General features: G+C 38.3%; 2 protein-coding genes across 16 annotated transcripts in view; both read right to left on the reverse strand.

Moving 5' to 3' along the window:
- Nucleotides 1-12672, reverse strand: part of LOC128515950 (NACHT, LRR and PYD domains-containing protein 12-like) — a 32912-nt gene extending 20240 nt beyond the window's left edge. For 4 of the 15 annotated variants that reach the window (XM_053490237.1, XM_053490227.1, XM_053490236.1 and 1 more), the window contains exons 1-6: nucleotides 12567-12655; nucleotides 7938-8122; nucleotides 7043-7158; nucleotides 6693-6856; nucleotides 5627-5743; nucleotides 4405-4578 (exon numbers count right to left, since the gene is read on the reverse strand). The gene's annotated coding sequence lies outside the window, so the exon portion shown is untranslated. Of the gene's footprint in view, nucleotides 1-4375; nucleotides 4579-5626; nucleotides 5744-6692; nucleotides 6857-7042; nucleotides 7159-7937; nucleotides 8123-12566 lie in introns of all 15 variants that reach the window. The other 11 variants (XM_053490240.1, XM_053490233.1, XM_053490231.1 and 8 more) reach the window with 9 other exon arrangements.
- Nucleotides 12673-18822: 6150 nt separating this feature from the next.
- LOC128515982 (zinc finger protein 239-like) lies at nucleotides 18823-27418 on the reverse strand. Its single transcript, XM_053490279.1, has 2 exons — nucleotides 27374-27418; nucleotides 18823-19910 (listed from the first exon to the last, which is right to left on the reverse strand). The coding sequence occupies exon 2, from the start codon at nucleotides 19908-19910 to the stop codon at nucleotides 18885-18887; it is 1026 nt and encodes a 341-aa protein (XP_053346254.1). The 5' UTR covers nucleotides 27374-27418; the 3' UTR covers nucleotides 18823-18884.
- Nucleotides 27419-27687: the final 269 nt, after the last annotated feature.

The raw sequence follows: 27687 nt of genomic DNA on the forward strand, positions 1-27687 counted from the left end.
TTCCAGGGTTTAATAAAGTATTGGACAGTCCTTAACCCAATTCCAGTCCCTCGATTAATAACATTATTTGTGTAGCAGACCAAAGAAGAAACTTTTTTTAAAAATCAGACATCAGGATATAAACATGACATAGTTTTTTAAAATTAATACAATACTTAACATGGTGAAGTAACAGTCAACAAAACAATTAAAATTTCATTGAATAGATTTCTTACTTACAACTCCTCCATTAACACATTTCTGCCTTCTGCACTTTCATTAAAGCACAATATAGCAGTTCAATTCAATTAAATTTTATTTATATAGAGCTTTTAACAATAGTCATTGTCTCAAAGCAGCTTCACAAAAATTAAAGAATTATATATATATATATATATATATATATATATATATATATATATATATATATATATTTTTTTTTTTTTTTTTTTTTTTTATTGAAAAGAAAAGAAAATATTTGTACTGGTTTTTGGGCCGATGAGTAATATCTCTGTCTTATCTGAATTTAGTAAAAGAAAGTTATTGGTCATCCAATCTTTTATGTCCTGGACACACTCGGTTAATCTAGACAACTTGGGTATTTCATCTGGTTTTGTTGAGATATATAATTGGGTATCATCAGCATAACAATGGAAACTAATTCCATTCCTTCTAATGATGTTTCCCAAGGGAAGCATGTATATTGAGAACAGCAGAGGTCCTAAAACTGACCCTTGTGGAACCCCATATTTCAATAGCATTACACCAGACAGTTCTCCATTTAGATCTACAAAATGGTATCGATCAGACAGGTATGATCTAAACCATTTTAATGCCTGCCCCTGAATACCTATATGATTTTGTAGGCGATCTATGAGAATATTATGATCTATGGTGTCGAATGCAGCACTAAGATCAAGTAAGACTATTGAGATGCAGCCTTGGTCTGAAGCTAAAAACAAGTCGTTCGCAATCTTAACTAGTGCAGTTTCTGTACTATGATGGGGCCCGAAACCTGACTGCAATTCTTCTAGGATGTTGTTTTCCTGCAAGAGTGTGCATATTTGATATTGATACTACTTTTTCTAAGATTTTTGATATGAACGGAAGGTTTGAAATCAGTCTGTAATTTGTTATTTTATTCGCGTCCAAATTAGATTTTTTAAGGTGCGGCTTAATAACTGCCAACTTGAAAGGTTTAGGGACAGACCTAGACATAATGAAAAATTAATAATGTTTAAAAGTGGCTCTCCAACCGTATGCATCACTTCTTTTAAAAATCTGGTTGGTATTGGGTCTAACAGGCACGTTGTTGATTTAGCTGAGGTGATAAGTTTATACACCTCTTCCTGTCCCATACCTGTAAAGCACTGAAAATCTAAATGTGAAGCTATAGGCTGAACTTGATCGTGAGATTTTATTAGAGGTTGAACCTCCGTTATTTTCTTCCTGATACTATTGATTTTTTCATTAAAGAAGTTCATAAAATCTTCACTACTAAAATGTTGTGGAGTACTCTCTGCGGGCATCTTAGGTTTTGTTAGGCGAGCCACTGTACTAAATAAGAACCTGGGATTGTTTTGGGTTCTTGCTATCAGTTGGCTAAGATGCTCGGTCCTAGCAGTTTTTAGGGCCTGTCTATAGCTGCACATACTGTCTTTATACGCAATTCGAAAAACTTCTAATTTAGTTTTCCTCCATTTTCGCTCGAGGTTACGGGTTGCTATCTTTAGGTCGCGAGTATGACTGTTGTACCACGGTGCAAGTGTTTTATCTCTGACTTTTTTTAATTTGACGGGAGCAACAGTGTCTAATGTACTGGTAAAAATAGTGCCCATGCTGCTAGTTACCTCATCTGGATCGTCTGCATTTAGGGGACTAATAAGAATTTGGGACAGATCCGGCAGATTACTTGTGAATATGTCTTTAGTAGTCGGATTCATATTTTTAACAAATTGATAACGTGGGGAGACACAGCTAATCTGTTCTACGGGTAGAGTATATATCAGGAGGTGATGATCTGTGATATCATCACTTTGAGGTAAGATCTCTATATTAGAGACATCTATACAATGGAATATAATTAAATCTAGCGTATGATTAAAGCGGTAAGTTGCTCCATTTATATTTTGTTTAACCCCAAAGGAAATTTAGTAAATCCATAAATGCGAGTGCTAAAGCGTCGTCAGCATCATCTACATGAATGTTAAAGTCTCCTACTATTAACACTTTGTCAGAGTTAACCAGTAGGTCTGATAGCAGATGTCCAAATTCTTTAAGAAAATCAACATATGACCGAGGTCTGTACACAGTGGCCAGAGTAAAATATAGCGCGGGCTTATTATGTATTTTACTGAAATATTATAATAAAAATTACATGGAACATTTCTGTTTTTGAAGCATTTTGAAGGAGAAAATCCTGTCTAAAAATATAATAATCGTAGCTAATAAGTAGCGTACACAGAATAAGGAATGAAAAATTCACATTTGTAAAAATTTGTAAACATTGAGCATAAAAATAAAGGTTTAGCATTAAACAATGTCATACATACACTCTCAGATGTTATCTCATTCTTGTTATAGTATAACATAAAATCAAACATGTTTATGTTTCTTTTGTATCCATGTTTTTCTGAGTCAGGGTTTGACCAGGGACGTAAGTTGTTTAAGTGACGTAAACTGTTTCTATTTGTTAAAAATTTATTGTAACTGTTTTCACACAATCACTAAGTTACATGTGCATATAGACTATACTATACATTGCATACTTAATTATACGTTCTTTCATGTGCTACCTGGTGGGAATTCTGTGAAGTACAACACTTGGATGAAAATTGCATGGCGCGCACTCCCAGAATGGTGCGGCAGTCAGCGGGAAAATTTGCGTCATGTCGCAGAAAAAAAACGCACATTTTTTAAATGCCCCATCTGTAGTAGCAGCTTAATGAGGGAGCCCCCTAATAACGGGGAGAAATTGGATACAACTAAATTAGGGAGAAAATTTTGGGAATTTTTTTTATGAATATTACTACTAAAACTAAAACTAATAGGAATTCAGGACTTATATTCAAACCCCGAAAAATCGGAGATGTAAACCTGACAATTTCAAAAACTAAACAATTTAAGCTATTAATGAAGTTCATAGCTTCAAAATTAAAAAGGAACTTTCAAATTAAAGATTGATATTTGACAAGTACAAGAAATCTTGCTTTCTTGTTTCTCCTGAACAGTAGGTAGCAGTAGTGGAGCTTATGTTTTCTCCCGTGTGCTTCTAGACACATTTTATTCATAACTTTAGAGAGCACCACACTGTAGACAATCAGATGACATAAATCAAAAACATCAACTTTAGGGTCCCCAGATTTGTAAAGATTACACTTACAGCATCATGCAAAGACAGACCAATCCACCATCTTGATCAAAACAATTCAATGTGTGCAGTTTACATGTGCATTGATGATGTCAGACACAAAATCGCTAGGCTGAAAGATTTGAAGTTGGTGGAACTTTATGGAGACAAACTCATAAATACCAAAACGTTCTAAATAAGGTCTCATCAAGGTCTATTAATTTAAACTAATTGTAATTATTTAAGTTAACAGTACTCAATAAGTTTAATTACTTTGAGCATTATGGTTTACAGTGTATGGTGTTTTTTCAAATATATGTATATTATATTTATACTATTTTTTTCTTTGTCTTTGTCTTGGCCCTGATATCTTACCAGTGCTACCTAAATGATCGCACAAAGTGCGGAGCTATCAGGACCCTTAAATAGACACACCTGGCAAACACGTGTCTAATTAACCACACCTCTGCCTGTTCAGAACTCCATGGAAACTCCTGTGCCGTTCTGAACAGTGCTGAGTATTTTTGCGCAGATTTAAAGATTTAATGGCATCTATTAATTTTAACCATCAATGTGATTAGAAATGTTATTACTGTTAGCTATATTCAGTTTAAGTTCATCAAAATTAGATAGATAGATAGAGAACACTTTTTTTGCACAGGATTATTGCACAAATATACAGAACAATAAATTTACCATACGTCTTAAGGTAAATACATGTTATTCACCAACAGAATTCCTTGTTCCTATTTGACAAGCTGTGAAAAGTAGTATTGCCATGGCAATACTGATGATGGCAGCCATGGCCCTGTGTATGGTTTGCATAATTAGTTATTTTAGTAAATTAATAACTTAATTAATAAAATTATTTCGGACTTATTTGATGCGGATATTAACTCATGCATTGTGCTATAGCTTCTTGCATATGTACATCTGAGACTAATGATCAGAGTGAAGTAAAAAGAAACAACATCGATGATGAAGCAAAAACATTGACAATAAGAAAAAACTAGAACTCTGCATCAGTTTCGCTATTATAGAATGTACCTTACTGAGCAGGAGAGAGGTGATCTTACCTCAGTATTTGCACTTTACATTCAGGATTCTCCAGTAAAGCAGAGAGGCATTTTCTTCCTGAGTCTCCCAGACAATTCTTTGAAAAAATCAGATGTCTCAGGTATGAAGGGTTTAATGTCAGAGATGACGCCAGAGCAGAACAGCCTTCAACTGAAATGCCACAGTGGACTAACCTGTAGAAACATAATGATACACTCTTCATCACTCTTCATCAACCGGGTTTTCTTTCAAACTTCACTTGCTTTTGAGATGATGTGTGTCTGTAAGGTAATTCTATTATTCCCAGTGACATGAAAAGTGATCCCTCTAACTCTTCCTGAGTAATATACTTTTGTAAGGAATTAGAGTGACAGTTTTCCCAGAATTCCTTTTTTTTTTCAGTGTACTGTAACTGACCAATAATAATAATAATAATAATAATAATAAATAATTTTGCCATTTAATGCAGGTTATGCAGTATTGAGGGATTGACCAACTTTACCCCTTCCTACTGAGAATAGCTTGTTATTACTTTTCTAAGGAACTGAATGGTTTTCCCACCAATGCTCCTGTTTTTCTGGGAAATATATATATATATATATATATATATATATATATATATATATATATATATATATATATATATATATATATATATATATATATATATATATGAGGGGTTCCCTGGTACCAGGCGGAACAAGCAGAATACAGTGAGGACTGAGTAGACAAAAGGAGGTCTACCAAAATTCAAGCAATCCTTACAGTGAGCACTATGGTTTTCTGTTTATTAGAAGTGCTAAAGTGTCGGTCAAGTGATTCTCAGGAAAGGAATCTCAGGATGTAAATTTCGATATGGGGCTTCAGAGGCAGCTTCTTCCTGTCCATAATACAAGCTCTAGAATGTCAGTATTGAAAAAAAAGTCATCAATAGTGATCTTCATCTAAGTCAAGACTATTGACAAATATAATGTGCTAAAGAAAAGTTCTGTCTTTTAAATAAGACGTTATAGGAGTTTGTGTGGATACTAATACAATCACAATTTTATTGTGTACATCTGTAAATATCTTTTTTCTGTAAATACATTTAAGAGTAAGTTTTTTGTTGGTCAGCTAAACTGCTTTGTTTTGTTCCAGTCACACACTGGATCTAGCATACCAGGGCATTACCAAAAAAAAATATTTGACCTCCCTGTTCTACAACATTTAATAAAATATTATTTGCATCACTTAAACCTTTACCTGGGTACAGAGGAAAAATCTGTGTCAATCAGTTCTGGAGGATGCTTCATAGACACATCACTTTTCATGGAGACACAGCTGGGTATGGGTGAATCAGATCTCTTTACCTCGAGTTTACTGCACAGCACAGGAACAAAGCCGTACTTTATTTTACCATTACTACTTTGCCTTCATTATTTTCTTGGCTTGTATTATTTAATTAAGGTTCTCAAAACTGTGGTTTAAACTTTCATTATTATTATTATTATTATTATTATTGTAGCATTTTACCGCCGAGAAGAATGTTGGAGAGACAAATGAGCTTACTTGCTGCCCAATGCAATGGTTGGGAGTACTTTATTTTATACACGCAGTCAAACAAAAGCATGAGCAGCACATTCACACGAAGCCTACCTCCAATTCAGCCTAGGCATGAACCGGAGCACATTCCACACATCACACCCACACCACACACAAACAGGGCCGAAGCCACTAACCCAAACACCCTTCCCCAACATGGTGAACACACCGACATCCCCGCAAGGCATGATCCCCGCAAGGTAAGGCGCAAGACGGTCCCGGTGGAGCACAACTCGTGCCCGCCCCGCCAACCGCACCCGGTAGATGACATCGGAGAGCCGAGCAATTACTGTACAGGGGCCCACCCAGTGGGACATAAGCTTGGCCGAGAGCCCCCTCTTCCTTCCGGAGGAACACACCCATACCTGCTCTCCAGCAGCAAAATTTCGCCCCTGGCTGTGAGTGTCCACGCCCATATAGGTGCCCTTTTGCTTGGCGATGAGCGGATCAAGGTTCAGCTGTGACACCGGCAAAGCGACTGCGGGTGACGCTCTGGGTGATGCAGTAACTCGGCTGCACGCTGGCTCGGACGGCTGATCACCGCCGGAGAGCCTGGAGGACTGCACGGGGACAATGTTCGGCATTGAGGGCTCTACGTCTACACGGCACTCCACTCGCTTGCAGCACCGACCACGCGCTTTGCTGCCCGGCCAGCGAGGCGTTGGCGCGTAGGTTTCCCCCTCGGTCTGCTACCAGAAATTCCGCCCCCCGGGTGTGTGCTACTAACCTGTTCGGCTGTGGTATGGGTCCTAGCAACCTGGCTTTCCCGAAGTTACCACGCCAAATTCAGCACCGCACCCCATCTCTCCAAAATGTCCAACCCCAAAATGCAGTCCTCCTCGACACTCCCCACTAAGAACGGTGCGGACGTTGAAGGCAGGATCATGCAGTCTGCGGATACAGTAGTAGTAGTAGTAGTAGTAGTAGTAGTATAATTATTTACACTTGTTCCTAAAAATATATAGTAAAACATTGTAGTAAATGCTATAAAATGTGGCTAATGACTCTAAATTGTGTAAAACAATGTTTATTGTAGCTTTTCACTTAGCAGTAAATTTAACGGTGAGGAAATGCTACCTGTATACAGCGAAGGAATCTTCATCTTTATAATCTCAAAATGGTGAATGGACGCATCACTCTACATGGAGACACAGCTGCGCATTGGTGAATCTGATCTCTCAGTCTGGATTTTACTGTACAAGGCAAAGTTTTTATCATAAGCATAAATCATTTTATTAGTCTTTGTGTTTAACTAAATGTCTCAAAAGTGTAAACATTATCAGAGAGTTTTTCATGATCTATAAGATGGGTTTCACTGCAAAATGCAATAAACATTATTTTACTATTTTCACTCTAATTAAAACTTTTATTGGTAAATATAATTTATTGTATTTTTGGAAAAAGTGACAAACTTATCCATTAGCAAATTTGCTATCTAATTCAGACCTCTGACTTCTACACATCACTCTGACACTAGACTAAAGGTCAGGGCCTGTGTATTTACTAAGCATCTCAGAGTAAAAAAATCGCTCATAACTGGCCATAAATTCTCAGAATTATGCCATTTTGTTCCTACTTTTAGATGTAGGAGTAACAGCTATTTATCAAGATTATTAAAAAAAAAACACTCCTTTGTAGGTGAGCTCCGGAGGTGTGGTTAGGAGTAAAGATGAAATGACGTTCAAGGCAGAGACATGACCAAACGGAAATGTTTTAGTAACATTTAGTAACACAGAGGTTAAATAGTACACACTTGGACGAAAATGGAATACTTTTTTTTATATACATTAATTGCAGTAATAAATGCAGGAAATACTAAATTAAACTCTGCTCTCACAGCAACGCAGATCGTGTGCATATTCATACAGTACATTTCCCAACATGCCCCCTCTGGGAAAATCAGACCACAACCTGGTTCATCTTCAGCCAATATACAGTACAAACCCTGGTACAAATCTCTGAGTACAAATACCTAGGTGTGCATCTGGATAATAAACTGGACTGGTCAGTTAACGCAATGGCCCTCTACAAGAAAGGACAGAGCAGGTTGTACTTTCTGAGGAGGCTCAGATCTTTCAACTTCTGTAATACCATTCTTCGGATGTTTTATGAATCTGTGGTGGCGAGTGTCGTCTTCTTTGCTGTGGTCTGCTGAGGCTGTAACATAAAGGCGGCAGACAGAAACAGACTGTATGAGGTCATTAGAAGGGCCGGGGTTCGGATCTGGACTATGTTGTTGTCGTGGCAAGGAGGAGGATCCTGTCCAAAATATGCACAATCTTGAACAATCCTTCTCACCCGCTATATAGAGTTCTCACCGACCAGAGGAGCAACTTCAGCCAGAGACTAATTATGTCCAGGTGTTCTACGGAGCGCCACAGGAGATCGTTTCTCCCTATGGCCATAAAATTATATAACTCTTGTCTGTGGCATTTTTAAAGTTCTTTGAAATAAATAAATTTTTTTGAATCTTGAATCTTGAATGCAGTGTGAAATGAATAAAAAAAAGCTGCATTCATGAAGTCGTAGCATCATCCATGGCACACACATTAAAATAATCATATTTATATATGCGTTATACAGGTGCATCTCAATAAAATAGAATATCATCAATATGTTGATTTTGTCGCAACGTGCCAGATCTCCTCCCCAAGTAATCAGAATCCCTCCTGTTCCATCTCCGCGCCGCCACTTCTTTTTTCCCGCCTCAGTCATGACTCGAGCTCATGTGTTGCCGATTTGGGTTAATCAGCTCTGCTTATTTAAGACGCTGCAAGACACCCACCTTTTACCAGATTATTGTGCCGAATTAGCCTTGCAAATTATCCTTTCATTCAACTTTGCATTAATGTGCTAGATACAGCACTCTGTGAAGTGTACTCTAGCATTTTGTTTTTGTCCCAGTTTTTCCGGTTACGACCTCGCTTTGTCTCTCGTTTTCCTCTCTGCCTTCGCGGTCTGTTTATTGAAAATGTAACATTTTATTTTATTTTTGGTCAAAGGAACGAAATGACCTGAATGACTCAAATGAAAAGATTTGTTTATTATGATGAACAAGATTCAAAGAACTGCGTCACTGAAATGATTTAAACTTCCGATTACTGGATTCTACGGAGCCCTGGAAGTCACCTAGAGGAGAAAAAAATAACAATCTGTGGCAACAGTTTTGTAGTTTTGTAATTACACTTAATAATCCAAAATAAAACAATATGTAATAAGATTTATTTACACGTAGCGAGGAGCTTCCTGTTCTTCTAAAAGAAGTCTGTGTACAAACCTGTGGGAACAGATTGCAAAAGCGTGGGCACAGAATTTGTGGGTACGGATTACAAAATCTGAGTGCACGGATAAGTAAACTGAGGGAACAGTTTAAGAAGGATTATTAAACTGAGGGCACAAATTACAAAACTGTTGCCACAGATTTTTATTTATTTATTTTTTCTCCTCAAGGTGACTACCGGGGCTCCGTAGGATTCTACACGGTCGTAAGTTTCCGCCTCCTTACTTCCCTGCGCCGGGACGCCCTCTGCTGGCCGTTAGTACACATAGAAAGCTATATTTGAAGTGATTTTCTTTTAATTTCAATGATTATGGCTTACAGCTAATTATGGAGGACTAAACATGACATAATTATAAATAAATAAATGTGTGAATAAATAAGTAAATATATAAATAAATAAATAAATACAATAAGCCCTGGAAAATTGCTAAATATATTCCTACTTTTGTTTATTAACATATTTCAAGATTTATTTATTTCTGAATTTCCACATTTTTATTTATTTATTTTTGCCTTTGTATTTGCATTTATGTATTTATTTATTTATTTCTGTATTTACTTATTTAGTCACACCTTTTTTTATTTATAATTATGTCATGTTCAGTCCTCCATAGCTAATGAAACCCCAAAATTCAGTATCTCAGAAAATTTGAATATTTTAAAAAATATTAATATTGGAGACTTTCGGTGTAATACTCTAATCAGCCAATTAACTCAAAACACCTGCAAAGGTTTCAAGAGCCTTTAAATATACTCTCATAATATAGCCTTTAGTCTGTTCATCCAAGCACATTAATGGAAAGTTGAATGGAAGTAATAAATGTGGTAGAAAAAGGTGCACAAGCAATAGGGATAATCACTGCCTTGAGAGGATTGTGAAACGAAGGTCATTCAAGAATTTTGGGGAAATTCACAAGGAGTCAGTGCTTTAAGAGCCACCATACACAGACGTATCCAGGACATAGGCTACAACTGTTGCATTCCTTGTGTCAAGCCACTCTTAAACCAGAGACAACGTCAGAAGCGTCTTACCTGGGCTCAAGACAAAAAGGACCAGACTGTACTCGGTGGACAGTAAATCTGCATTTTATTTGGAAATTAAAGTCCCAGAGTCTGGAGGAAAAGAAAAAAGGCACAGAATCCAAGTTGCTTGAGTGAGGTCCAGTGTAAAATTTGCACAGTCAATGGTGGTTTAGGGAGCCATGTTATCTGCTGGTGTTTGTTTACTTGGGTCAGGTCCAAGGGCAGCACAGCCATCTATGAGAACGTTTTAGAGGACTTCATGCTTTTCTTTACTGACCAGCTATATGGAGATGCCGATTTTATTTTCCGTCAGGACGTGGCATCTGCCCAAACTGCTGAAAGTTTTAATACCTGCTTCAGGGACCATTGTATCCCCGTGCTTGATTGGCCAGTGAACTTGCCCGACCTAAACTCCATAGAGAATCTAAGTGATATTGTGAAGAGGAAGATGTGAGACACCAGACCCAGTGACACAGAAGAGCTAAAGGCCTCTATCAGAGCAACCTGCCTGTCTTCCAGGTTCCAGTAATTCATGCAAAGGTTAGCCCGACCAAGCCTCGAACGCTGTACATGTGCATTTTTTATTTATTTATTTAATTGGTTGTAAGTAGGATTTCTGAGATACTGAATTTTGGGGTTTCATTAGCTGCAAGTCATAATCATCAAAAAAAAAAAAAAAACACTGAATCTGTAATGAACCTATATAATGTGAGTTTCACTTTTTTGAATTGAATTACTAAAATAAATTAACTTTTTAATGATATTCTAATTAGAAATGCACCTGTATATACTTATATGAAATTATTTGAATGTACACAACTGTTTTTTGAGATTTCTTGTTATAAGCAGCACTTCAGTAGTTCATTAACACGGCTTATTCTCATGATTCACCCTCCTCAGGGGTATGTGTGTCAAACTGACAGTTGCCATTGATGTTTTCACAAATTGCCTCTGTTCACTTATCTGTAGAGATAAGAGTAGGTCAGCATTTGGCTTAAATTGTTTCTTTACATTTTACTACCCCCTCTGCAAGCAAAACCCTGTCATCCTCTCTCCAGTCTCACTGCTCGATTATAGGAGCTTTAAACAGTTGTGATTGAAGGAGTCTGATCAGGATATCATGCAGCCAAGTGACACATCTACAGTTTTGTCTGTGTATATAAGCTTTCAAACAACTGCTGCTGATTTCACCATTTCGCTTTACCACAATTTAAAACTACAACACCCACTATAACGTGAAGCCGTATAACTTTTTACGGCTCTGTGTTGTAAAAAGTGACGTTACACACTTTCATCAGCGCAGTTCTACTCCTCACTAAAAAAAAAAGAAGTTAGGAAGCTTCATGAACGACTTTTATGTCCTACTCTGAGCTAGGAATATTTTCAGTCCTAAATGAACTGAGTGCAATTTCTATGAGTGATTCTGGGACGCCTAGTGAATACCGGCCCAGACTTGTTTAGTAACTCAATAAGATTGGACAGGTAAAGAAATTATAAAATTCACATCCATAAAAAAGCAATAAAGTGACATGATACAACAGTCAATGTGTTAAACACATTAAGAAATAAAAACATTTAACCAGCTAATTAGAAAAAGCTTGCTTAGTGCATGGAGGTCATTTTCAAACCTGTAGTTTGTTTCACTAGTCTGAATAAGTAAACCAGTTTTATTCATTTATTTTTGTCTTTTTGTCCTTTGGATAGGTTAAAATTTACATTGAGAAGTATTTAAGTGAATAAATATGAATCACTAGAAGTCATGTAGGAATATCCCTGCTGTGCATTAATTGAATGTGTCGGGGGTAGAAATAAATATGTCAACAATCTCCTTCTCCTCTCTTCCTACTGAATTAATTAATTACTTTTTATCATATGAACAATAAACAACAGGCCCAGAGGTCTCCATCTTTGAATATTAGGCATGAGACACTGAGTCCTGAAGAGTTTTATATGTTTCTGCTAATGCAAATTCCTCTCCTAGAAAACACAACAGAACAGATGATCAGTTGAAGTTCCGGATCTTCTTTGATGATAGAAAATCATATATTTACAGTATTGAAAGTTTAGTTTGCACTGGGACTGAACTTTCACATTCAGAGCACCTAATAATTTTTTTCTTTCACAGCAAAAGGTATGCATTCAAAACCACTCAAACCGTCCCCATACAGCAGCCACAAGTGCAACAGCTATTTACCAAGCCTCATAGATAACATTACATATTTGTGCATATTCATTAGCTGATCATACCTTATACACTCATTTATCTTATACAAAATAGTTTTAATTAAAATCACTTACATTTATTGAACAGCCCTTGTATGGCATTAAAATTACCGTTATTTGTTTCCTTTTTTTTTTTTTTTTCAACTGCTTCTCAAAACGGTGTCAAGTCAGAGTGATAAACACTTTCACTTTCTTAGGAAGGATTCATTATGAGTGAGAGTCGACTCTTTGATCTGATTCTTTTATGCGAATGTTAAAGTGGTAGTGATATACAGTATACTGTTAAAACCAGATATTTACGAACACTTCATAAAAAAACACAAACTTTTTTATTTACTGTTAAACATTAAATCAAAGTAAACTTTTGATGTTTTTAGATTAATAAATATAATTTTTTTTTGCATTTGGACCTAGGTATTATGCCAGCTTTAAGATTATATTTACCCTGGTGGTCCTTGACCATAGTGTGCACAACTGGAACCTCACGCTGATTGCCATGGATGCAGGTGCTGGCATGGGTTTGCATAAAGATGTGTTGGGCAGCACCACAGACGGGAAAGCGAATCCAGTATCCAGTAGTGCGGGGAGCAGCACCTTGGAGCAGGCACTGGCTCTCCTGTGCAGTTATGGCTGACGAGGAACCCTCTGACTGAGCCAATGCTGTCTGAGCCTCTCCCACTTTTGGCTCAGACGGCATTGGCTCATCTCGTGGAGACTCAGACAGTGGCGGCAGCGCTGGTTCTTTTTGAAATGAGGAGTAGTGTTTGCAGATATTTTTCTTGAGGCTTTTTCTTTTCTTGACCCAGAGAAAGTGTGTTTAACGCGCATTCCAGGGCACTTACTATCTCCCGCATGTTTGCTGGCTCATCCCTACGGATTTTTGCTCCTCTTTTGGGAGGGACCGGAGCACACAATCCATCACCACTTGTACTGCCACCTTGAATGGCGTAAGAGACTCTGGCTAGAGCCACCTGATTGCAATTTAACTGATCCGGTCAAGCTGGACCCTTGATGTGACATGTGATTTGTATGCCCACTTGTGCAACCCAAGCACAGCGTGTGTAATGAAAAGCCCACAGTGGGCCATGATCTCCGTTTTGGGCAGGTTATAATTATCTACATCATCTTTTGATAATGAGAAATGCAACAGTAAAATTTTTTTGACTGCAGAATAAATTTGACATGGAATGAGAAGCTCCTCACTGCATCTTAGTACTGAAAAAAAAATATGGCTGAAACATATTAATCACAAATAATAAAGCTTAGCACTGAGCTTAGCATACAGCATATAAAATCTAAAATATTTCAATCAAATGTAATTTTGCACAACAAACCAGCCATGAGGTTAATATAAAGATGACATATATTTATTTCAATAAAATTAATATGGAACATAGTGAAGTAACAGGTCAAAAAATTATTGAAATTTTATTCAATATATTTCTCACTTATAGCAGTGTAATATACTGAAATATTATGATAAAACAATTACGCTAAACATTTATGTTTTGAAGCATTTTGAAGTGGAAAGTTATGTGTAAAAATATAATTTCTGAGTAGCATACGCAGAATAAAAGATTCACATTCTTAAAGATGTCCAAACATTAGGCATAAAAACAGAGCTCAGTAACACTTTCAGATGTTACCTCATTCTTTTTATGCTATAAAATAAAACCTTATATTTTCATGTTCCTTTTGTCTCCATGTTTTTCTGAGTCAAGGACAATTTTGCGGGATTGATCATTACAACTGCAGGGGGACTTAGGACTCCTCTCCCTATCTCTTATGTCTCTTATGTAAACACAGGGAGTCTCCTTTACACACACTGTTATTGTACTATAACTTTAAAATAAGTCCACATCTTGTTCTTTAACATGGTGCTAAACCTTTCGCACACCGATGTGTTTTGCTCTGTACCCTCAGTAAAGTTGACATCTTATGTTTTTTTTTATTTTCATTACATTTTGAAACCTTTTGTCAAATCTTTTTCCCTTGGTTAGGTTGGTGACTCTGCCTTCCATCATGATAAAATAAAAAGCTTTCATTACATCACTTGCAGTCTTGTTTTGTAACACCCAAGCATATTTTGATAAAGTATTAAAAAATTTGCTTTGCCATTATTCTCTGACATGTTGCTCATATCCATTAAATCAGCTTGCCATGGTTCATTCATGTTTATTTATTTTTTTTAACTATTGGATCCTGGTTTATGTAGAGTGTATATTCTCAAAGATCTTTTGAAGCAATTTTAAAACACACATATTGGATACATGGGATAAGATGTATACTATAATACACGGTGTATTTCACAATAAAACGATTTAGCAAACATTGCAGATACAACTTGATGCACATGAGTGTGGAAAGAACACTTATTTACATTACAAAAAAATATAGAAATTTTAATAAAGACTTCATGAACCGGCCTTCATGAACAGGATTGATCATGATAACTGCAGGTTGTCAAGAACTAACCTTAGGAGAACCAGAAGACGTAGCTTTAGCGGTTAGCCCTTTGTTGCGTAAATGGTAAACCCAAACGTGGAAGAACATGAATAGGCAGGATAATCAGGTGATTTAGTCTAAGGATTCTCACAATTGGGGAGCAAGGGAAAGAAACAATCTAACCGCAAAACACCTCAGGTAGCGCTCCAGCTGTTGGGTGGTCCATTCCGTCTGACCATTAGTCTGGGAATGATAACCGTGATAACATTGTGGTACATCCGACCACGCCGCCATCTTCCTCATGCCAAAATACAAACAAAGGCTGAAACAGGAAGTTCCGGTTCAGAGGGAGGTCGCGCACTGGACGGACCAATCGGTGGCCGCGTTACAGGACGCACTCGATGACGCAGACTGGGACATGTTCAAAAACAGCTCCAATGATGACGTCAGCGTGTATACGGAAGCAGTTGTGGGATTCATTGGGAAACTAGCGGATGATACCGTGGAAAAAAAGACTATTAGAACGTTTCCCAACCAGAAGCCGTGGGTGGATAAAATCATCCGCGACGCTCTGAAATCTCACACCGCTGCCTACAACACGGGACTCGCGTCGGGGGACATGGAACCATACAAGGCTGCGTCATACAGCGTCCGGAAGGCGGTGAAAGAGGCGAAGCAGCGCTACGGGAGGAAACTAGAGTCACAGCTCCAACAGAGTGACTCTAGGAGCCTGTGGCAGGGACTAAGGACAATAACGGATTATAAAGCACCAACATCCGGTATGATGAACGCAGACGTGTCTCTGGCAGACGAGCTGAACACTTTCTATGCTCGCTTCTAGGCTGCAGCTAAAGATGCTAGCGATGCTAATGCTAGCGGCACTAACGGCTGCAGACAGGAAGTCACTGCCAGCACCGGAAGCGCGTTCATCATCACCGAGCATGACGTGAGGAGAGCCTTCAAGAGAGTGAACACCAGGAAAGCAGCAACACCAGACGGCATCTCAGGCTGTATCCTCAGAGCGCAGACCAGCTAGCACCTGTGTTCACTGAGACATTCAACATCTCTTTATCTCAGTCGGTGATCCCCACATGCGTCAAAGAGTCCATCATTGTTCCTGTCCCAAAGAAACCTCATCCTGCTTCCCTCAATGATTATCGCCCTGTAGCCCTCACCTCAGTAGTGATGAAGTGCTTTGAACGCCTGGTCTGAGACTTCATCATTTCTTCACTACCAGACACACTGGACCCACTACAGTTTGCATACCGCCAGAACCGTTCCACAGACGATGCAATCTCTCATCTCCTCCACACAACACTTACTCACCTGGACACTAGGAAAGGGAATTATGTGAAAATGCTCTTCATCGACTACAGCTCTGCATTTAATATCATAATTCCCTCCACACTCACCACCAAGCTGGAGCACCTGGGACTCAGCTCATCCATGTGTCAGTGGATCTCCAATTTTCTGACTGGCAGACCACAGGCAGTAAGGATGGGCGGACATGTCTCAGCCTCACTCACTCTCAGCACTGGAGCCCCCCAGGGTTGTGTTCTGAGCCCCCTGCTGTACTCTTTGTACACCCACGACTGCGTGGCCACTACCAACTCTACCACCATCATTAAGTTTGCTGACGACACTGTCGTGGTGGGCCTGATCACCAACAATGATGAGTCGGCCTACCCAGAGGAGATTGTAAATCTGGAGAACTGGTGCCAGAGGAACAATCTCCTCCTGAACGTCAGCAAGACAAAGGAGCTGATAGTGGACTTTAGTACAAAGCAGGAAAGGAACTACCAGACCACCATCATCAATAAGAACCCAGTGGAGAGAGTGGACAGCTTCAGATACCTCGTGTTCACATCACGCAGGACCTGTCATGGTCCTGTCACATCAACACCGTGGTAAAAAAGGCCCGGCAGCGTCTCTACCACCTCAGACGCTTGAAAGACTTTAGACTGCCCTCTAAGGTGCTCAGGAATTTCTACTCCTGTACCATAGAGAGCATCCTGACGGGAAACATTACGACCTGGTTTGGAAACAGCACCATGCAGGACAGACGAGCTCTACAGAGGGTGGTGCGATTAGCTGAGTGCATCATCCGCACCGAGCTCCCTGACCTGCACTTGATCTACAGCAAGCGGTGCTGGACCAAGGCCAGGAAGATTGTGAAGGACCTCAGCCATCCCAACAACGGACTGTTTTCTCTGTTGGGGTCTGGGAAGCGATTCCGCTCCCTGAAGGTCAACACAGAGAGACTGAGGAGGAGCTTCTTCCCGCAGGCGATAAGGTCTCTCAATCACATCACACCACACAGGAGTAATGTCTTTTAAACATTGACACTGACTGGACAATCATGGACACATTCATGCAATACATATTTACATATCTGAAGCCATTGCACATGTCACTTTATACAATAAATGTTTACCTGCCATTGCACATGACACTTTGCCACTCTGACACTTTAAGACATTTCAATGCCACTTTAAAACATTTTTAAAAATTTAATATATATATTTCCCCCCATATTCCTATATTCTATTTTGTGATATTTTTAAATGCCCTTATTTGTACAGTTGTTAATTTTACTAGTTACATTTATTTTCCTTTGTATTTTATTTCTTTTATTAATATTTATTCCTTATATATAGTTTTTTATTTTCTTTTTAAGGTCACCGGCGGTCGTATAAGCATTTCACTGCATATCGTACTGTGTATGACTGTGTATGTGACAAATAAAATTTGAATTTAAATAAAATTTGAATTTGAAAACTTAAATTTGCTAAGCCTGTAGTAAGAACAGTAAAGAGATGGACCAATAAAGCAGAGCAGGAATTACAGGCCTGTTTTGACTGCACTGATTGGAGTGTTTTTGAAGCTGCTGCCACCAATCTGGACGAGCTCACAGATTCTGTAACATCCTACATCAGTTTCTGTGAGGACATGCGCATCCCTACGAGGACTTTTTTAACATGTAACAATGACAAACCATGGTTTCCAGCAAAACTCAGACAGCTTCGTCAGGCCAAAGAGGATGCCTACAGGAGTGGGGACAGGATCTTGTACAACCAGGCCAGGAACACACTAACAAGGGCGATCAGAGCGGCTAAGAGAAGCTACTCTGAAAAATTGGAGAATCAGTTTTCTGTAAACGACCCTGCTTCAGTATGGAAAGGCCTGAAAACCATCACTAACTACAAGATGCCATCCCCCAACTCTGTAGGCAATCAACAACTGGTTGATGACCTGAATGAGTTCTATTGTAGATTTGAAAACCAGTCTCACACCACACCCCTGTCCTGACCCTCTTTCTACACCACCATTATTACCTCTGACAACCACCCTCTCTTCCCCCCCTGCACTCCAGGTCTGTGAAAAGGATGTTCGCCAGATCTTTCTAAAACAAAAGAAAAGGAAAGCTCTAGGCCCAGACGGCGTGACACCAGCCTGTCTGAAATCCTGTGCTGACCAGCTGGCTCCCATCTTCACACAGATTTTCAACATATCACTGGAACAATGTGAAGTGCCTTTGTGCTTGAAAAGTTCCACAATCATCCTCATTCCAAAAAAACCTAAAATCACAAGACTTAATGACTACAGACCAGTCGCCCTCATCTGTGGTCATGAAGTCATTTAAAAGACTGGTGTTGGCCTATCTGAGGGACATCACAGGACCCTTATTGGACCCTCTGCAGTTTGCTTATAGAGCAAACAGGTCTGTTGATAATGCAGTCAACATGGGACTGCACTTCATCCTTCAACATCTGGACAAACAAGGGGCTTATGCAAGGGTCTTGTTTATAGACTTTTCTATAAACAAGACCCTTGCATAACAATAAAAAAATAACAATAATAAATTCTGCTAAAATGTGGACAAAAAGCAACAGTTTCAAAATTCCTGACTCATTACTGCCATAAGAAATTTCACGATTTTTAACTTGACTAATTGACATCAAGATCTGATGAATTCATCTTAGAGCACTTGTGCTTTCTAAATGAACTCAAATAAGTATAACTCCGTCCACAATGTCCACAGTGATATGGCTGCTTTCCTGTGTGTCCCTGCTGGTGATACTTGAAGTTCCTGCAGTCACTGAAACTCTTCCCACACTGTTCACAGTGATATGGCCTCTCTCCTGTGTGAATGCGCTGGTGTCTTTGAAGATGATTGTCACGGGTAAAACTCTTCCCACACTGCTTACAGTGATAGGGCCTCTCTCCTGTGTGAAGGCGCTGGTGCCGCTTAAGAGTAGTCTGAGAAGTAAAACTCTTTCCACACTGTGCACAGTGATACGGCCTCTCTCCTAAATGAATGCGCTGGTGCTCCTTGAGAGTAGTCTGAGAAGTAAAACTCTTTCCACACTGTGCACAGTGATACGGCCTCTCTCCTAAATGAATGCGCTGGTGCTCCTTGAGAGTAGTCTGAGAAGTAAAACTCTTTCCACACTGTTCACAGTGATACGGCTTTTCTCCTGTGTGAATGCGCTGGTGAGTTTTGAGAGAACCATGTTGGGTAAAACCCTTTCCACAATCTGCACAGTGATACGGCCTCTCTCCTGTGTGAATGCGCTGGTGCTGCTTGAGAGTAGTCTGAGAAGCAAAACATTTCCCACACTGTTCACAGTGATACGGCCTCTCTCCTGTGTGAATGCGCTGGTGTCTTTGGAGATGACTGTTACGGTAAAAACTCTTCCCACACTGTTCACAATGATACGGCCTCTCTCCTGTGTGAATGCGCTGGTGTCTTTGGAGATGACTGTTACGGTAAAAACTCTTCCCACACTGTTCACAATGATACGGCCTCTCTCCTGTGTGAATGCGCTGGTGTCTTTGGAAATGACAGTCACTGGTAAAACTCTTTCCACACTGTTCACAGTGATATAGGCTCTCTCCTGTGTGAATGCGCTGGTGAGTTTTGAGAGAACTATTTTGGGTAAAACCCTTTCCACAATCTGCACAGTGGTACATCTGAAAAACATTTAAAAAAAGATGATTTTACATGACTAAATAATGTACATGTTTTACCCAAATAAATTTTCTTTTCAGCACATATTGTTAATCAAAACATCTTCTCTAATAGATACTATAATCTTGTAATTTCACTGGACCATAAAATTTCTCACCTGTAAGTATATACAAATATACACTACCTGGTCCCACAAAAAAAGTCGAGGTTTAGCTTTAAATAAGCAAAATCTTTAGCAACTACAGTGATTGATAATCTTACTGCTGCAACAATTCTTTCACCCCTCACTGACGCAGTGAGGGTGGCAGTGGTGTAGTGGTTAGCATTTACATTTAGCAGATGCTCTTATTTAGATTTTACAGTTTGCATTTACACGTCATTGGATAGATCCTTACACTGGTTACTAGTTTACTACCTTTGTTTGCAAAGCACATTCAAATACAACACCATCATCAAAAGTGCTGTACGATGCTTAACAATGACTCTAAATATACGTAGGAACGTCCCAGGTAGCACGTATTTGGCCTCAGTAAAAAGCGTGGTCCTGTACTGTGGTCATCACCCTGGATTCTTTAACAGTGAAACTCAAGGAAGTAAATAGAGGACTGCAGTTATGTTTTCATGTTTCTTAGTCTGTTCAGTGTTTTGTATCGTCTGCAGTCACACAAGAGCAGCCTGGCTAATACCTACTGTACACGGAGGGCATTGCAATAGTCAATTCAACACGAAATGAAAGTAAGGATGACTTTTAATGTCTTTTTTTTACTGAGGAATGGTTTTATCTTGGACAACAGGCTTGGAAAAAGCCAACCCTGACTACAGGTTAGCACTGTGATCACACATCTCCAGGGTCGATGTTCATTTTCGTGCTGATCTGCTGGTGGTGGGGCTCAAACCCCCAACCCTCCATTCAGCAACCCAGAGCCACAACACACAGTGCCATCACTTACTTTATTAACAATCTCAAGGGCTCATAAAGTATGGGCCCTGACTTTTAAAACTTTAAAATCCTTCTAATTCTAATTTTATTAGTAAAATAATTATTAAAGAAGAAAATAGCACTTCTTCCACTTCCATCTAACAAGTGAATAAGTCTTTCCATCTAATGAACTTTAGTTAGTTAGCTAACTAAACCCCTAGCTAACAGATAGCACAATTGTCTTTTGCTTTGCTTATTTGATAATAGTTTCAGATGAGATCAGGAACATGCAGTGCTTTATTTTTTATTTTTTTACATGGGCTTTTGTCCCTTTTATTCTAGGGACATGCAGTGGTTGGTTTCGATGGTGTGTAGGGTTACCCAAGGACCCAATAAATAACTTAATGTTAATTTGGTGGTGCGGCTCAAACCCCTAACTCAGAACCTCAACTGCCTGAGCCACCACATCCAGTCATACACTTACTTTATTAACAATCGTAAGGGCCCTGTACTTGCATGTTAGTCACAGTCACAGTGTCACTCACGACTTCAGACGTTTCATTGATTTTTTTTGTCTCGTTTATTTTCAACATCAAAGTACAACGGTTGTTACAGTTTCTTGCATAAATCCACTGTTGGCCCGACAAGTCGCTTGCTCTGTTTTGTAGCTTCGATAGATTACAGTTACAACAACTCATTTTACTGTATCGTTTTAGCTTACTGTCTCACGGTCAAGAGCTTGTGTTCTCCACACCTTTCTGTATCCTTCCGTGTCTTAACAACAACTGTTAATGTTAAATATCAATGGTACTCCTTATCCTTTCATGGTAGATACTGGAGCTACATGCTCTTTTTTTTTTGTGGTTCTCAGTACCGCAGCCCTGTTTGAGCATCCACCATCAGCTCTGTAGGAATTGATGGGGTCCCAATTTCATGCCCTAAACCTTTTCAACTTCCTGTAAATAGCCCAGATGATCCAAATTTGCATTTCCGTCATTGATTTGTTGTGATACCTTCATCTCCGTTCAATTTACTAGGCCGAGATGTACTGTCTAAATTAGGCTGTTGTACATCTTTTGCAGTGGGCAAAACCGTTTTAAAGACCCCTAATAATCTGACTATGTTCTCTGATATGATCCCACAGGTTGATTCTACTGATGAATCTATTGTCATCCCATTGTACTTGTCTTCTGTTCCTCCGAGGTTGTGGTCTACTCAAGCTAATGAAGTGGGCACAGTTTGCACTACACCATACACAGCAAAACTTAAAACACTGACACCTGTGTATTGTAAACAATAGCCTCTTTCACCAGATAAAAAGGCAGATATTGAGAAAATGATTTTGTCATTAATATAACAAAGTTTCCTAGTTCCTTTACAATCTCCATATAATACACCTGTTAATCCTATACAAAAGGCAGGTGGAAAAGGATGGAGATTTACCCAAGATTTACACAAAATTAATATTGTAATTCTAGCCAGTCCTATTGTTCTAGATGTCCCATCCATTTTGACGTCAATACCTCCAAATCATTCATATTTTACAGTAGTTGATTTGTGTTCTGCCTTTTTTGTGGGTAATCATCTCCCCGGCTGGGTCTTTGTGTGCGTAATTTACTAGTAAAATCAACATTTGTGCACGTGTGTACTGATTACTACAACACTGTGACCACACGTGTGCGCATATATACAGTGGTGTGAAAAACTATTTGCCCCCTTCCTGATTTTTTATTCTTTTGCATGTTTGTCACACAAAATGTTTCTGATCATCAAACACATTTAACTATTAGTCAAAGATAACACAAGTTAACACAAAATGCAGTTTTTAAATTATGGTTTATTATTTAGGGAGAAAAGAAATCCAAACCTACATGGCCCTGTGTGAAAAAGTAATTGCCCCCTGAACCTAATAACTGGTTGGGCCATCCTTAGCAGCAATAACTGCAATCAAGCGTTTGCGATAACTTGCAACGAGTCTTTTACAGCGCTCTGGAGGAATTTTGGCCCACTCATCTTTGCAGAATTGTTGTAATTCAGCTTTATTTGAGGGTTTTCTAGCATGAACCGCCTTTTTAAGGTCATGCCACAACATCTCAATAGGATTCAGGTCACGACTTTGACTAGGCCACTCCAAAGTCTTCATTTTGTTTTTCTTTAGCCATTCAGAGGTGGATTTGCTGGTGTGTTTTGGGTCATTGTCCTGCTGCAGCACCCAAGATCGCTTCAGCTTGAGTTGACGAACAGATGGCCGGACATTCTCCCTCAGGATTTTTTGGTAGACAGTAGAATTCATGGTTCCATCTATCACAGCAAGGTCCTGAAGCAGCAAAACAACTCCAGACCATCACACTACCACCACCATATTTTACTGTTGGTATGATGTTCTTTTTCTGAAATGCTGTGTTACTTTTACGCCAGATGTAACGGGACACGCACCTTCCAAAAAGTTCAACTTTTGTCTCGTCGGTCCACAAGGTATTTACCTAAAAGTCTTGGCAATCATTGAGATGTTTTTTTAGCAAAATTGAGATGAGCCTTAATGTTCTTTTTGCTTAAAAGTGATTTGCGCCTTGGAAATCTACCATGCAGGCCGTTTTTGCCCCGTCTCTTTCTTATGGTGGAGTCGTGAACACTGACCTTAATTGAGGCAAGTGAGGCCTGCAGTTCTTTAGATGTTGTCCTGGGGTCTTTTGTGGCCTCTTGGATGAGTTGTCTCTGCGCTTTTGGGGTAATTTTAATCGGCCGGCCACTCCTGGAAAGGTTCACCACTGTTCCATGTTTTTGCCATTTGTGGATAATGGCTCTCACTGTGGTTCGCTGGTAGCTCCAGGTAGCTCCTATTTAAGTGATTTCTTGATTGAAACAGGTGTGGCAGTAATCAGGCCTGGGGGTGACTACAGAAATTGAACTCAGGTGTGATAAACCACAGTTACGTTATTTTTTAACAAGGGGGGCAATCACTTTTTCACACAGGGCCATGTAGATTTAAAAAAAAAAAATTCTCCCTTAATAACGTAAACCTTCATTTAAAAACTGCATTTTGTGTTCAATTATGTTATCTTTGACTAATAGTTCACGGTTTTTGATGAGCGGAAACATTTAAGTGTGACAAACATGCAAAAGAATAAGAAATCAGGAAGGGAGCAAATAGTTTTTCACACCACTGTATTTTATTTTAAATAAGCAAATGCATAAGAACCTTTGATTGGATAGTAGACGCAGTGATTAATAATCTCATTGCTGCAACAGTTCTTTGGGGGTACATCTTCTGTCTCTGTGTGCAGTTTACATTTTCTCCCTGTAATGGGTTCCCACAGTCCAAAGACATGCAAAGTAGACTAATTGGCATTCCCAAATTTGCCTCATTTGATAAATTGGCACCCCATCCAGGATTTGGGGTCAGTATAACCCTGTAAAGGATAAGTACTTTAGAGAATTTCTCAATTACTGTATGTCATAAGACACTGCAAAAGAAATTTACAGATCCTTGATCCAGGGCAGTAGTTTAGGACACCAGACCGAGTACACTCCAACTGCTATTGCGTTCTTAACACTTCTTGCTCCTGTAAAATAATATGTATGAACAGCATGTATGAACTGTCTGAACTATTTGTGTGTCCAATGTGTGTATAGTGAAATGTGACTTAGATATGGTAAAGTCAGAGACAGACCTAGACAGTGCGGCACCACTGTGTGTATGCTTAATGGGGTCCCCAAATATCACAAATGTTGGGGGAACATGTAGGAATGTATAATTGAAATAATTTGAGATTGAAGAATATAAAACAGGGAAGACAGATTAGAGAGGCAGTTGCTTTGCAGACTAACACCAGCTGTTATTGCTAAAATGCTAGGATTTTTTGCAGTGTACTGAAAGGTCTATAAAACAAACCACGTCACAAGTGATTTGTTTGACTAAATTCTATTTGTTCATGTGGTATTGTTGTACTTTAATAAGTAAAATCAGTAAGTGTGGCGAAAAAATGAAGTAAACATTTAAATTGTCCAGTCCAATAACATTATGTTGAATTGTAGTAAAATGGGGGCAGAGAATACTTGCCAAACTCCATAATGTTAAATGACAATATACAGTTGCAAGAAAAAATGTGTGAACCCTTTGGGATTACATGGAGTTTTGCATGAATTGGTCATAAAATGTGCTCTGATCTTCATCTAAGTCACAACAATAGAAAAACACAGTCTGCTTAAAATAATACTACACAAACATTATTATTTTTTCATGTTTCTATTGAACATTACATGTAAACATTCACAGTGCACCGTGGAAAAAGTATGTGAACCTTTGGACTTATTAACTTATGTATTACTTATGTAGAGATCATTCTGAGTCTCTGGTTTTGTTTCCAGAAGATTACAGCCTTTCTTATGAAGCAATAACAGCCTGTGTTGGTCTGCAAAGCAACTGCCTCTGTCTTCGCCATTATATATGCTTCGACCACCAAGAATTTCCACTATACACATTAATAAATTATTCTGTGGGCTTGTAAATTTCACAATAATGAAAAGATTATGGTATCTTAATATTATATATATATATATATATATATATATATATATATATATATATATATATATATATATATTTTAAATCACACGATTGTTTGAGTTAGAAGTATCAAAATAACTGCTTAAAAAACAACTATTAATTGTGTCTTAAATTTATGCTATAATTTAAGTTTAATTCAAAAATAGAAATTAGCATTCATTACTACATTAATTCACTACATTTATCACTCATTCGAAATCAATATTCTTATTGGCTAAAAACAATAACTTAAAAAATTCCCCCTTGCATAGAGCTCATGGTAAATCTGATGTAACATTAGAGAAAATAATTGAGGACACACTGGTGTGAAAATGGACAAGAAGCACCTGGAACACTCCTTATAAATCCTGGTAAGTAAGCAGCTACACACCTCGCACAATAAACCGCGTGTCTCCTTGTTTTACTCTCACACTTTAAAAAGGAAACACAGATCAAAGTAGGTTTGAACAGCGTGAGCTAGAGTGTCATCCCTGCTGTGGCTCTCTCCTTCCGACGCTCACTGCAGTCAGTCCCGAGGCTCCGCACACTCACTTTATTTATGTGCGTATTTTTAACATAGTTAAACACTAATGTTCCTAAAGCAAATCTTATTAATTTGGCTGTGTACAGTGCATTTTGAAAAATGTGAATATCATGGTAAAAGTAAATTTTCTTTCTGGATTTATTTTAAATTGTCTATTAAATTAAAAAAAGAAAATGAACCTTTCCATAATATTTCATTTTTCCCCTAGATTTTTTTATTAACTAAAGTTGAAAAAGTATATAGTTATTATTAATGCGAAATCAATTTTTATAGAAGAGATAGTCAAGTCAAAGTGGGACTTCTGATTGTGCAGAATAATAGAACATACCAAAAGCTCCCTTTATTTCTCTCTCCATTGAATTTCTCTATATATGATGTTGTGCATTGTAAGAGCAAAATGGCTTTGGTAATCAAATTAGTAAACTTTTCCTAAAAGCTTTTCACTGGTGTGACTTTTGAGCTTCATCAACCAGCATCATTATTTATGGGCAGTCTTCTGTAAAAAGTTTGCACCATTCAGATGATTAATTAAAATGGTAATGTGTGTATTGTTTCTTTGTTTATAATTTGGTGTCATTAGATACATTAACCTCAATTAAAATACCCCTTGAGTAAAGGGTAAATATAAGTGTAACATATTAATTCTGTGATAGAGCAGTACAAATTAAATTCAGTTAAAATATTTAGTAAATGTAGCATTTGTTTGTTAAATAATAGTCTAGTTTTCAGTTTCTTCTACCTTGCATTTCAAGCATATCTACTCAATGTACTAGATGTAGTTATTCAGGTCTACTTATTTTTTTTTTACTTATTTTATTGAATTCATGAAGTATATTTCACATGATTTTACAACTTTTATTTTTTTACTATTATAATATTATTATTATTATTATTTTAATTGTAAAAAGTTTCATCAAAAAATAGAGTACAAAAGCTGTGTCCTATTAGGAGCCCCCCTCCCCCCTTGAGCACACCCCCGGTGGGGGCACAATGTCTAGGTTCAGCTTACTTAACCATGTTTACTTACATTCCAATACACACACGTTGGACACGACAGTTTGTACATGTACACCATATGTGGCACATTCCTGTGTATACACACCACACACACTAGCTAATACAGTTTATATATCCATGCTGGGTATACTTGATTCTTCATAGCCAGATTAACTAAATTCTTCTACAGCAGTGGCTTGTTTTTATGGGGTGTAGTGTTAACTTGGTAGTGTTAACCAAGGACCCAACATTACTCAATGTTAATCTGGTGGTGGGAATCAAACCCCCAATCCTTCAATCAGCAACCCAGAGCCTCAACAACCTGAGCCACCACACACAGTTATACACTTACTTTATTAAATCTTAAGGGCTCATAAAGAGTGTTGTACTCAGTAAACAATAAATGAATTCTCTGTGTGTAAAACAATAAAGAGAAATAAGACAGATGAGTAAACTTTACCTTTGATCCAGTATCAGCAGGAGTGTGTGGAGATTTTCCTAAAGAGCTCCTTCTGGGTTTCATTCTAAGAGCTGTAAAGAATCAGGAGACTGGAGGAAAAACACAGATTGATGAGTCCAGAACTGCAGTAACTGTTAACTGAGAAGATCAGGTGGGAATTTTCCCATTTACTCACTATTAGTGATGTTCTGGAGAGTATCAGAGCTTCAAAACTGTGTGGACAAAGAAGCGCTCTTTCACTTCAAACTCCATGTCCCAGCAGGTTTTTTTTCTCTTTCTTTTGAGTCTATTGTTGGTTGACAGTCAGTTTAAAG

The sequence above is a fragment of the Clarias gariepinus genome, chromosome 28, assembly GCF_024256425.1.
Source record: "Clarias gariepinus isolate MV-2021 ecotype Netherlands chromosome 28, CGAR_prim_01v2, whole genome shotgun sequence".
Lineage (NCBI taxonomy): Eukaryota > Metazoa > Chordata > Actinopteri > Siluriformes > Clariidae > Clarias > Clarias gariepinus.